The sequence below is a fragment of the Terrapene carolina genome, unplaced genomic scaffold, assembly GCF_002925995.2.
Source record: "Terrapene carolina triunguis isolate 2854851 unplaced genomic scaffold, T_m_triunguis-2.0 Scaffold18, whole genome shotgun sequence".
Classification (NCBI taxonomy): Eukaryota; Metazoa; Chordata; order Testudines; family Emydidae; genus Terrapene; species Terrapene triunguis.
Window position 1 is genome coordinate 1,965,649 of NW_020664369.1, and position 12,397 is coordinate 1,978,045.

At 44.3% G+C, this 12,397-nt stretch overlaps 2 protein-coding genes across 4 annotated transcripts in view; one reads left to right on the plus strand and one right to left on the minus strand.

Moving 5' to 3' along the window:
• LOC112111206 (GPALPP motifs-containing protein 1) overlaps window positions 1-10,046 on the minus strand; it is a 30,007-nt gene extending 19,961 nt beyond the window's left edge. The window contains exons 1-3 of one of the 3 annotated variants that reach the window (XM_029912095.1): window positions 9,950-10,046; window positions 2,274-2,406; window positions 288-386 (exon numbers count right to left, since the gene is read on the minus strand). In XM_029912095.1, the coding sequence (XP_029767955.1) occupies window positions 288-386; window positions 2,274-2,406; window positions 9,950-10,034 (317 nt within the window). In that variant the 5' untranslated portion in view covers window positions 10,035-10,046. Of the gene's footprint in view, window positions 1-287; window positions 387-2,273; window positions 2,413-9,949 lie in introns of all 3 variants that reach the window. The other 2 variants (XM_024206524.3, XM_024206526.3) reach the window with 2 other exon arrangements.
• Window positions 10,047-10,272: 226 nt separating this feature from the next.
• Window positions 10,273-12,397, plus strand: part of LOC113407022 (nuclear fragile X mental retardation-interacting protein 1-like) — a 32,497-nt gene continuing 30,372 nt past the window's right edge. The window contains exons 1-2 of the mRNA XM_026654123.1: window positions 10,273-10,499; window positions 11,330-11,418. Coding sequence (XP_026509908.1) covers window positions 10,322-10,499; window positions 11,330-11,418 — 267 coding nt within the window. The 5' untranslated portion in view covers window positions 10,273-10,321. The remainder of the gene's footprint in view (window positions 10,500-11,329; window positions 11,419-12,397) is intronic.

The following is a 12,397-nucleotide window of genomic DNA, read 5'->3' on the forward strand; positions in this document are numbered from 1 at the left end:
AACATGCATACTCTTTTTGAGCTTTATCTTAGAAGGTGGGAGAAATTTGATATTCAAAATATGATTAGACAGTTCATATACAATTTTCCTCTTCTCTCCAACTTTCCAGAGGATACATGGGGAATTTTGTACTCAAATTACAAAGGAACACTGCTATGTGGAAGAAGGAATTCTAATCACATAAATCTTAAGTATAACTAAGGTATTCACTGATAAAACAATTATTTTCAATAAAATATTTTGTGGCTCTAACAAGAGAAGCCTGAACACTATTCTGCTTTAATTACCTCTCTGGAGAATCATCCTGCTTTTTAAATCCAGGAGGAAGAGCAGGTCCAAAAAAGCCATCATCGTCATCATCATCTTCCTGAGCTCTTTTCTGTTTTCTACAAATACAGTGATTTAGCTTAATAATTACTCTGACATAGATGGCAATTATCTACACTTTAAAGGAAAAAAAACCAAAATGATTTCCAAAAGTCTTACATTATGTACTATCTTGCTGTTACCACGGAAACACAGCATAAGAATCTGAAATAATTTGGAGCAATTAAATATTTGTTAGCGTAAGCCTCATTCTTACACTGCAGTGACATTTTAAAAAAATGTTATTGGTGCAGAAAGAGAAAATCAAATAGTAAAACACGGTAATGCTTGTTTTGCATGCATAAAGTAATTTTAACACCAGCATATTTCTTGCTAAATTTTTACCATCATTCTATACATTTTGACTAGTACTTTTCCAAATCGAATTTTAGACTGAACAATCAGTAAATAAAACCCTGGGGGAAAAGTGGGGAGTATTTACACTAATGATCATTACATGGAAATAGTATAATGCCCTCTAAGACTCCAATCCTGCAAACACTTACATGTTTTTAAACTTCGCACATTTGACTAGTCCCATTAAATCTGAGTATGTGCAGTTTGCTGAGATTTGCTATTAAAAAAAAATATTTCCGCCCTTCAAATCAAAATAATCATATACCCACACTTGTTAAGGGCTTGATCATGCACAGGAATCTTTACACTGATTTCAATGGGAGTCAGACTGGTCCCTATATACAGTATTATGATGATAGGCATGTTACAAATACCTAAGTTAGATAGATAGTCTAAAAAGGAGATAACTATTATCTGTTTAACTTAAACATTTTTAACGTGAACGCTGTATCTAGGAGCCCAAACTAGTTCCCACTGAAGTCAACAGAAAGAATCCTATTAACTTGTCAGAGAATCAGAGTTGGATCAGGCCTACTGGGAGTTGAAAATTGTTCACTGTGTCATTGGTAAGCTAATTTTTCCTGTGATCATCCATTTGATCTATAACTTTGATGTTATGACAATCTGAGTATTCTTACCATATACCTGTTCCTAAAACAGGTGCAGTATCTCCCATTACAGTAGTATGTTTATATTCATGTAGAGTCAAAGGCCACATTTTTCAAGACTTTATGCCTAAAGTTAGAAGTGGCTTAATTTTCAAAGATCCTAAGCACCTCTAGCTATTAACTTCAATGAGATTTGTGGGTGCTTAGAACTTCTGAAAATTGAACCACTTCTATTTAAGTTCCTAAATATGGATATAGGAGTCTAAGTTCAGGTTTGAAAATTTTGGCCTTTTTCTTTTTTTTAACCTCAAAATTTCATTTCTACCTCCAATATGTTTCTTAATATACATTTATATTAGGAAACACTAATTTCAAAATTCACAGTCCACCCAAAGTCTACTATAGACCCATTGCTTATTGCTAGCAAAGATATAGTTTACCAAAATACACTTCCATGAACAGGCCCATCACAGCAACTTTAATATAGTTATACTAACAAGGTGCTTATTACTTTCTGCAGGGAAACTTGCTGTACTTTGGAAACAGAATTCACACAATATTAAGTTTTCAGATTTCTAATAAAGCGCCTATCATCCACATCTGTTGTGTATACACACAAATTAAAAGTACCATCTAAAAGTTAAGTGACACATCAACCTACATACAAAATTAAAATGAAATGAACAATTTAGATTGCACTGAACAAGCCAGTCACAATCTAAGGAGACATACAGATTAGGTAGCCACTACCACCCTGGAAAGGACGAGGGGACAACGTTAGCAGACTTTATCTTGGTGTGGCATTTGCTTTCTTTAGTTGCATAATATAGCCCCTTTCCGATTCTGCATCTGGGCTAATTCAGTCAACTCATTGTATGAAGTGGTCCAATTTCTGCTTATTTTACCAGTGTAAATACATGAATGACACACAAACAGACTGACTTGGGTACTGGATCAGTGTCCTGCTCCTCTTCAGAATCTCTATTTGCTTCTCTGAGCAGAGGAGGAGACTTGGAGCCTTCATCACTGTCATGCATTTCTGAGCTTTTTTTGTAGCCAGGAGGCAATACTGGACCTGCAACTAAACATCAAGATTTAGTGTGGATATTCGATTAAACACTTTAAAAGAACATTACCACTTTTGGTATCATCAAAATATGTATTTCGCTGGATTTAACTTTATTCAAACAGTCCTGTCTCTACATAAGAGTTAACAATGATTTAACAAAGGTCCTGACACAGCCGAGCAGGTAAGAACAAGCGTTAATGATTTGCTGAATAAAGATTGATTTAAGCATGTGTTTTAAGTGCTTTGTTGAATTATGGTCTAAATGAATAATTGATATCACAGGATTGAATGGCTCTGACACTACTGGGCTTTTTATAATTTCACAGTGCATTCTGAGGCATAAACTCTACAGGGCCTTTTGAAATTTCAAACACTGATTTTAAGGCAGACAGGAAGGGAAACTTATTTGGCTGGGAAGAGGTACAGTGAACTTTTACTACAGCCAAAGAATTAGAACAAAAAAAGATCAGGTACAATGAAGTCATATAAACGAAGGCTGAGAGAAAATTACATCTACAATTAAAGAGCTGTGACCTTTTAAATTATGCAAAATAAACCAGAGCCATCTAGAAGCTCAACTTTTATTAGGCAAGTCTTAGGGCTTGTCTTCACTACCAGCCCGGGTCGGCGGGTAGAAATCGATCTCTCGGGGATCAATTTATCACGTCTCGTCGGGACGCGATAATCGATCTGCGAATCGACGCGCGTACTCCACCAGCCCAGGTAGGAGTAAGCGCCGTAGACGGGGGAGCGCGGCGGTCGATTTGCTGCCGTCCTCACAGCGGGGTAAGTCGAATCAGATATGTCGAATTCAGCTACGCTATTCCCGTAGCTGAATTTGCGTATCTGAAATCGATACCCCCCCCCCCGTAGTGTAGACGTAGTCTTAGACAAGAATGAGAAAGATTAATGGGGACATTACACAACTCATCATTTCTTCACATAACTAAAACACAAAACAAGAATAACATACAATTTACAAAGCAACCACTGATCTGCCTCTCATTTCAGCTTCTTGTTTGCATGGAAAGGAAATGAACCAAGACAACAGACCCATGAATCCACTTCAATACCAGATATTTCTGGTGATTCATGTCAGAGTTGCCCCCCCCCCCAAAAAAAAAAGAATTATAAGAAGTGATTTTGGAAGACACAGGAAAGAGGCCAAGGGTTAATAAGCAATATATTATATTGACTACTGTCAATATGTTACCCATTTTGGTTTGTTTGATCAGTGTAACTGAATGCATGCCCATTTTTTATCAGTTATTTAAAAATATATATATTTAAGACCCTGAAAGCACCTATGCACATTCTCAACTTTTCACAACTTAAATTCAGCGGCATTACACACACGTGTAAAGTTAAATTTATGTATAAATGTTTGGAGGATCAGAACCTAAATGAGTAAAGTATCCTACAGATGTGACAGGCAATTATAAACGGGGCTGCTAATGCTACTTATTATTAAGGTTGCCCAAAAGTTCCCATTATAAGACCCTGTTTTCAGAGACTTAACACTTTACCAAATATTAACCATTTGGGCTGAAGTTTTCCATGCCTGGTGTCTGTCTCGGGTTGAAATATTTGGAAAATTTCAGCCAAAATAGTTCAGCATTTTCTAGGAACAGGGCTAAGGAAAAGTATATTGGCAGAATTTTTTAACATGGGCAAAACAACCTTTTCTTTTAACAGATCTTTTGAAGCAGGGACTTAAAATTTGGTAGAGATATGAACATTGTGTCTATAAAAGGAACCTTACTTCTAGCATCTCCTAACTTTTGAATGCTTAACATTGAAACCTTAATAGTGCCCTTTTAATGTAGTTGTTTTGTGTATGTTATATGCAAAAAGAATAAGTAGGCATAATGAAGCCAAAAGAAAAGATTATTAAATATTTGCTGACATACTGCCTCATGAAAATTACACATAACCAAACTGTGCATGTGAAGTAGTAAATCCATTTCATGAATGTTGACATTAATAAATGGTTGTCTTCACTCTTCTGATTTCAGGTATCAAATTAACCTTTTCTGATGGAATTACAAGCTTGAAAGTGCACAATTTTGTACGTCATTTTCTCTAAAGAAGGTAGATGCTACAAAAGATGTCTAGAAATGAAAATGTCCAAGAAAAAGTGAAGGACAAGCTCACACATAAATTCAACTACCAAACAAATAAAAATAAATATATATTTGAAGAGTTGTTCAGATCAGGTCAAAAGAAAAGAAACATCAAGTATCAGTCAAACAAGAGCAAGGCCCAGGAAGGAACATCTGGGAAGCGGTGGCAGCAGTGGCAGGTGTGGAATGCAGACATCCTTATCCCCTAGCAAGTTGCACCAGTTCCCCCCATCAAATATCCTCCCATGCACCACAGAAGTCCCAGCAACTGCAGCCTCCACACAATCTCTCCACTTACCCCAGTAATCCCAGCATTCACCAGCTTCCTGCCTCAACATCTTAATCCATCCTAGACACTTTCCAGCATCCCCTCCTTCCCTTCCCTACAGGTACAGCTGCCAGGTTTTATAGAGCTCCATGTCCTACTCTCACCACTGCTTAGGGAAGAGTGTGTTGGTCAGAAGCAGAACTCTGTTTACGTACTAATTATTTGTAAATTTGCAAATTATTTAAATCATTTGTATGAAATGTCACAAAACTACACAAAACTGGGCAGCCATGCTACATCTGCAGAAGAATTGTGTTAATAATAACTGAGTTTTAACATAGTTGAAAATATTAATGCTAATGAATGAAACTAGGTCCAACCTAGGCTTGAGAACTATTTTTAACAGGATGGATTGATTTCAATCAAGGTGCTTCAAATCGTGCAATTAAATTATGATTTAAATCACCAAGTGGAAAGTCTCGATTTAAATCAGCAATTTTAATCAACTTTTCCAGTTGTACTTCAGTTATTTTCTAAAAAAGATCATTCACACTGGCTGATGTGACAATTAAAACATGTTGATTTACAACTAAATAGAGCCTTTACACTAGATTTAGTAATTTTTTTTGCTACTTAGGCGGGTACATTATATACAGTAGCTTGATATTTTCAGATTCTTATTAATTGTACATTTTTAGTATGTTAGAAAATAGTGTATGATATCTTGGTTATTTACTAGATAATTAACTTGCTCATGATTTGTTTCCTGCTGTATTAGGATGTTAACTAGAATTTAATTAAACACACAAAACAGCATATCAATTTTTTTTTATTAAACAAAATAAGCCCATAGTACAGTATATAATCTGTTGTACCATATTGTTAAATTTTAACCTCAGAAGTTGGCTGTTTCCCCCCCCGATTCATTCCGTATATAGAAAAGCAGCCTTTAACTCAAAAGTTTTTGATAGAGGCTCATGGATTAAGCATGCCGTATATACAGTAACTCCTCACTTAACGTCCTCCCGCTTAATGTTGTTTTGAAGTTACGTCACTGCTCCATTAGGGAACATACTCATTTAAAGTTGTGCAATGCTCTCTTATAATGTCTTTTGGCTGACTTTACAAGGGAGCATTGCACAAGTTCCTCTTCTCCGCCTCCTCCCCCTCCCTTCCTCCCAGCGCTTCCCCCGCCATTTGGCGGCGCTTAGGACTTTCTGGGAGGGAGGGAGCGAGCGGGGAAGCTGCACCCCCCCCCCCCCGGCAGGCAGGGCCACCCAGAACGTATGGGCTTTAGGGGCTGCAGGGCCCTGGGCTAAGGGGGCCTCGGGGCCTTGGCCTGCAGCTCTAAAGCCCCTTTCGGAATGCAGCCCTGTGAGCATGGGCCGGAGGACTCAGGAGGAGCAGGGGCAGTCGCGCAGCCAGTGGCCAGAGAGAAGCAGCGCTTTCCCCTTCAAAGCCGGCCAGACAGAAGCGGCGCTTTGAAAGGGAAGGCACCCTTCTCTCCGGCCGTTGGCTGCGCAGCTGCCCCTGCTCCTCCTGAGTCCTCCGGCCCATGGAGGAGCAGGGGCAGCTGCGCAGCCAGAAAGAAGTGTCGCTTTCCCCTTCAAAGCTGGCTGGAGAGAAGCGGTATTATATACAGTATATAATGCCTTTTGTCTGCCCTCAAAAAATTTCCTTGGAACCTAACCCTCTGCATTTACATTAAATCTTATGGGAAAATTGGATTTGTTTAACATCGTTTCACTTAAAGTTGCATTTTTCAGGAACATAACTACAACGTTAAGTGAGGGAGTTACTGTACTCGATCATAAGCCGGTTCGTTTATAAGCCGACCCCCCCAAGATGGATAAGTAAAAATGGAAAATTTTTATGACTCATTCATAAGCCGACCCTGTAATTCAGGGGTCAGCAAACTTTGGCTCCCGGGCCATGAGGATAAGTTGCTGGCAGGCCGAGATGGTTTGTTTACCTTGAGCGTCCGCAGGCACGGCGGTAAACCTAAGTAAACAAAGTGTCCCGGCGTGCCAGCTGCTTACCCTGACGGGCCGGGACAGCAACTGGTGGGGAAATGTTTTTTTTTTTTGGGGGGGGGGGGGGAGAAGCTGGGAGTCAGGGGAGTAACCCGTGACCACCCCCCACCCCTAGCCTGGGACCCCTATCCCATCCCTTCCCACCTTATCTGGGGAGGATGTCTCTGGCCTGGCTGGAGCTGCTCCGGCGGGCTGGGCAGCACGGCCACAACCTGCTCCAGCGGGCCAGACCGGGCGGCGCAGCCGCAGCATGTTCCAGCAGGCCTTGTGACGACACAAAAAGCTCCCTCTCCCAATTCCCTACATTGGGTGAACTGAGCATGCTCACCCGAACTGAGCATGCCCAGTAACCTTAGCTTTTGCATGGCGGAAACTGCAACTAGTTGCAAAAGTGGAGGGTTGCTGTTTGTGCTGCTACACCCGGGCCGTGCGGCCACAGCCTGCTCTGGGGGGTGGAGCCGAGCAGCAGGGCTGCAGCCTGCCAGCCCCAGAACTGCAGCTGCTTCGGAGGCTGGGGGGAGAGCAGCGTGGCCAGAAGTGGAGAGACTCTGGCCCCGCCTCTTCCCTTCTGGCTCTGCTGCCTCTCCTTGCTGCCTCTGTTGGGGGGAGGGGCTCTGTCCCACCTCTCCCTCTCTATACCCGTTCATAAGCCGACCCCCTTCACTGGTGCTTCCCTTATTTACTAAAAAAATTCGGCTTATGAATGAGTATATACAGTATTTATTTTTTATTTAAATGTCAGGGATCGGCAACCTTTGGCACACGGCCCATCAGGGAAATCCGCTGATGGGCCGGAACTGTTTGTTTACCTGCAGCGTCTGCAGGTTCGGCTGATCGCAGCTCCCACTGGTCGTGGTTCGCCGTTCCGGATCTGGGCTAATGGGAGCTGCGGGAACCGGCGTGGGCCGAGGGATGTGCTGGCCGCTGCTTCCCACAGCCCCCATTGGCCTGGAATGGCAAACTGCGTCCAGTGGGAGCTGTGATCGGCCGAACCTGCGGACGCTGCAGGTAAACAAACCGTCCCGGCCCATCGGCGGATTTCCCTGATGGGCCATGTGCCAAAGGTTTCCGATCCCTGCTTCAGATACAATAATAAGTTTAGGCCTTTAACATATTTTCAACTGATTTTCAGTGGCACTCACACTGCCCGGGTCCTGGCCATCGGTCTGGGGGGCTCAGCATTTTAATTTCATTTTAAATGAAGCTTCTTAAATATTTTAAAAACCTTATTTACTTTACATACAACAATAGTTTAGTTATATATTATAGACTTATAGAAAGAGACCTTCTAAAAACGTTAAAATGTATTACTGACACACGAAACCTTATATTAGAGTGAATAAATGAAGACTTGGCACACCACTTCTGAAAGGTTGCCGACCCCTGCCTTAAACTGTTGGAAGCCGCTTCTAAACAAATTACCAACAAACCTAGATGGGCCTTTAAACTAAGAATAAAGTAATATTGTTTAAAAGTGGTTAACATAATCTGCCTCCATATAACAACCTTTTAAGACCATTTTACACGTTAAGTAACCATATTAAAACTCCTCTAGAGAATCATCTCATAATACTGAATGAGGTTTAGCTTAAATCCATTTATCTGAGCTGCAGACAATGTTTTACAGAATTTGTTGCAGAGCCACATTAGATCTTTCTCAAGGGCATTCCAACAACACATAGCAAACACCAGCATCTTAACTGTTTTCTGAGAGGCTTCTTCAGAACAACTAGCACAATGTAGATCAGCATAAGCAGCATCAAGACATATAAAACGCTGTATTTCATATTTGTCTGGTGATTTTATGCATTGCAAAGCACATCAGATGTGATTTTCAGAGGGGTAATGTGGGTGCTCAAATATGGTTGTAAGAATACTCATGGATAGAATGAATTAAGTAAAATTGTTTTCAGACACATAGTTAAATTTTGGGCTAAGACATAATTTAAGCATCCTCCCCAATAAATGAGTTTAAAATATAGTCCCTTCTTAAGACAAATGCAGCAGCAAATAGTGAAGTATGATAAAGCAACCTACTGTAGGTGAACCAAACCTGAGGTATCTGCTGCCTACCACAGATGACAAAATGCAGTTAAAGGACAAGTAAATGCTAGCAAACCCATAAATAGACAAAGTGTAAGGCCAAAAATAGTAAGTCTAAAAGAGTCAGTAGCATTAACAATACCTCCCCCGAAGAGAGAAAATAGTAAATTATATGGCAGCCATATGTATGTAAAACAGCGGTTCTCAATCTGTGGGTCGGGACCCCAAAGTGGGTCACAACCCCATTTTAATGGGGTCACCAGGGCTGGCTTGGACTGCTTTGGGCCAAAGCCCGAGCCCCACTGCCCAGGGCCAAAGTCGAAGCCCGACAGCTTCAGTCCTGGGCAGTGGGGCTCAGGATGCAGGCCTCCTGCCTGAGGTTGAAGCCCCTGGGTTTTGGCTCTCCATCCCCACCTGGGGCACCAGGGCTCGGGCGAGCTCAGTGCCCCCTCCTGGGGTCGTATGGTAATTTTTGTTGTCAGAAGGGGGCTGTGGTGCAATGAAGTTTGAGAAACCCTGATGTAAAATATCCTAGGTACTAGAACACAACTACAAGAAAATATAGTGGTTGTGTGTGTGTTTCTCTTTGATAATCTGTAGGAAATCATCTGAAAACTGGGTGCAGCAAGTTGCAGCGGTGGCCTTCAGTGTCACAAAGAAAAAAATCACTTGAATTAGAGGACACCGAAAATCAACTATGAAACAAGCAGCTTGTCCCGGCCTTAGCTACAGCAGGGCCGTCGCAGGGAAGAGAGGGGGTCACTCTGCAGCACGGCAGCGGGTTTCAACCTTTTTTCATTTGCGGACCCCGAGAACGTGGGGAAGGGAGGCGCGGACCCCTTCGGAAATCCCCCGAAAACCACCGCAGCGCAGCAAGCGCCGCCCAGCGAGCGGGCGAACAGCCTGGGCGGGGGCTGCTGACGGGTCCCGCTGGCCCGGGCACGTTCAGGTGGGAGACGGGCGGGAGCGGGGCCGGGGCTACACACGGCCCCAGGCTGGGGCGGGACCGAGTCCCTCTGAGGCGCCCGCGCCGAGCTACTGCTTAAACCCAGGCCAAACCCTGTCCTCTATCGCGTCCTCACCCTGGCTGAAGTCCTCATCCGGGTCCGCCTCGGCACAGCGGGCAAAGCCCGGGGGCAGCGCCGGCCCCATCAGCTCTCGAGCCATGGCACAACAACACCGCCGCGCATGCGTATGGCATAGCGACTCTTGGGGCCCAGACAAACCCGCCGGCGCATAGGCGGCTGACGGTCCCCATAGCCTTTCCGGCGCTGTGTGATGACGCTACTCGGTAGTGTGGCCGGCGGGGTTCCGCACCCTGCCTTTGGGGCGTGGTGTTTACAGTAGTACCGGAAGTGACGTATAATGCAATGGCCGCCTGTGTCCCCCATGTGGAAGAAAGCGCCGCTGGCAGTGGCAGCACGGGTAGCCGGAGGGGTCTTTTCGGGCCTGACATGAATCCGTTCGCCTGGTACCCTCCGCCGCCTCCCATGTTCAGGCCCCCGGTGTTCTGCCCGCCCCCCGCCTGGGATCCCGGCTTCTGGGCGCCGCCGCCTGCGGATTATCCGCCGCCTGGCGCGTGGTACCAGCCGTCACCGGCGTACGGGGAGCTGCCGAGAGCCCCGCACCCAGGTAGGGGAGACCCCCGCGGGGGCAAAAGGGAGGGGCCCCCGGGCCGGATATTCCCCCCTCCCTGTTCTCCCAACGAATCCCCCCCTCCGAGGGGCTCCTGCCCCGTTCCCCCCATATCCATCCTTCTGCGGGGCGCGCAGGGTTTCTCCCCACCTGCATCTCGGGGGTGAGGAGTGGTCCTGGGTGCTGCCGCCCTGCTTCTCACGTGCACTCTGGCTTGTGGCTCTGCTTAGGTGGTTGTTGCTATCCTCCAGTGCTGGCTACTTCTTGCTTATGACGAAAAGAAGAACGAGGTAGTTCCCACGCTCTTTCCCAAGTTTCCCAACCCTGAAACTTAAAACCAGGTTTTTGTCTTTTATTTGTCAAAGATTTGGTGATGCTATAATATACCTCCAAGGAGGCTGTGCCCTTTTGGGGTTTGCCATGTTGATGATATCATTGAAAAAACAAACCAAAAAAATCCATGTGTTATCTGCACTATTAAATAATAATAAATCAGTATTTTAGATTTTTTTTTAAAGTGGTAGCACTAATTTTCAGGCAGTTTTTTAAAAGGATTGATAGAATAAGGGAGATCCTGAGAGGTCTCAGCAGTGACGTATAGGACACCAAGGAGTATAAGATAACAAGTAGTGTAATATTGTGATTACACAAATGAGGTAAGGAATATCAGATGGATCAAAAAACTTCCATATTTGTGTTTTTCTTTAAAAGATTTTTTGCAAGGTTATTTAGAGTGCACTGCTTTTTTTCCCAAACATAATATTGAAGAAAGTATTGTAACAGCTATGTGTAATTTCATTTTTCTTGTAATATTTTTTTTATTGAAGGTGGAAATGGCCATTTTACCCAAGAATGGCAAGCTGAACCAACACTTGCATTTTTTAAACATTCTCCAGGTGGAAACTTCAAGCAAAAGGTACTTATTATAGCTATTATGTGGAGCTTAGTAACTCAGTTGTACTTCTGGGATTCAGTAGTCTTAATTCTACCACACCAGTTAGGATTATGTTATAACCATATGTTGTAACACATTTTAACCCAGGGGTGGGCAAACTTTTCAGCCTGAGGGCCACATCAGGGTTCCGAAATTGTATGGGTGGTTGGGTAGGGAAGATTGTGCCTCCACAAACAGCCTGGTCCCCGCCCCCTCCCACTTCCCATCCCCTGACTGCCCCCTCCTGGGACCCTCCGCCCCCCTGGAATCCCACACCCAATCCAACCCCCCTGTCCTCTCACTGCTCTGACCCCCATCCACACCCCCATCCCCTAACAGGCCCCCCGGGACTCCCACGCCTATCCAACCGCCCCCTGACTGCCCCTGGGACCCCCTGCCCCTTATCCAACCTCCCTGCCCCCTTACCATGCCGCTCAGAGCACCAGGACTGGCAGCCGTGCTGCCCGGCAGGAGCTTGCAGCCCCGCCGCCCAGAGCGCTGGCGGCACGGTGAGCTGAGGCTGCAGGAGAGGGGGGACAGCAGGGGAGGGGCTGGGGGCTAGCCTCCCCAGCCGGGAGCTCAAGGGCCAGGCAGAATGGTCCAACCCGCAGCCCGTAGTTTGCCCACCTCTGTGTTAAATATTATGTTATAAATGAGAGCATTTCATGATGAGACAAGTCTGCAAGTTCTGGATCCATTCAAGGGAGGAATGCTCTAATCAACTTATTTAAATCGTACATTGCGCACGTGATTTTTATTGTTGAGACGTACTAACCTTGCAAGAACTTTTATTTCTGGTGATGAGGCCACTTTGGCATTTTGGTTATGTTGGCAGTGGTGACACTTAGTAAAAAGATGTTACTTGTAAACTGAGCACATTTGAGTTGGAAATTGCGAGATATGGAACACAATAATTTGATTTTTTTTTTTAGTCATTTTTCAGTCTAGATCGGGGTCGGCA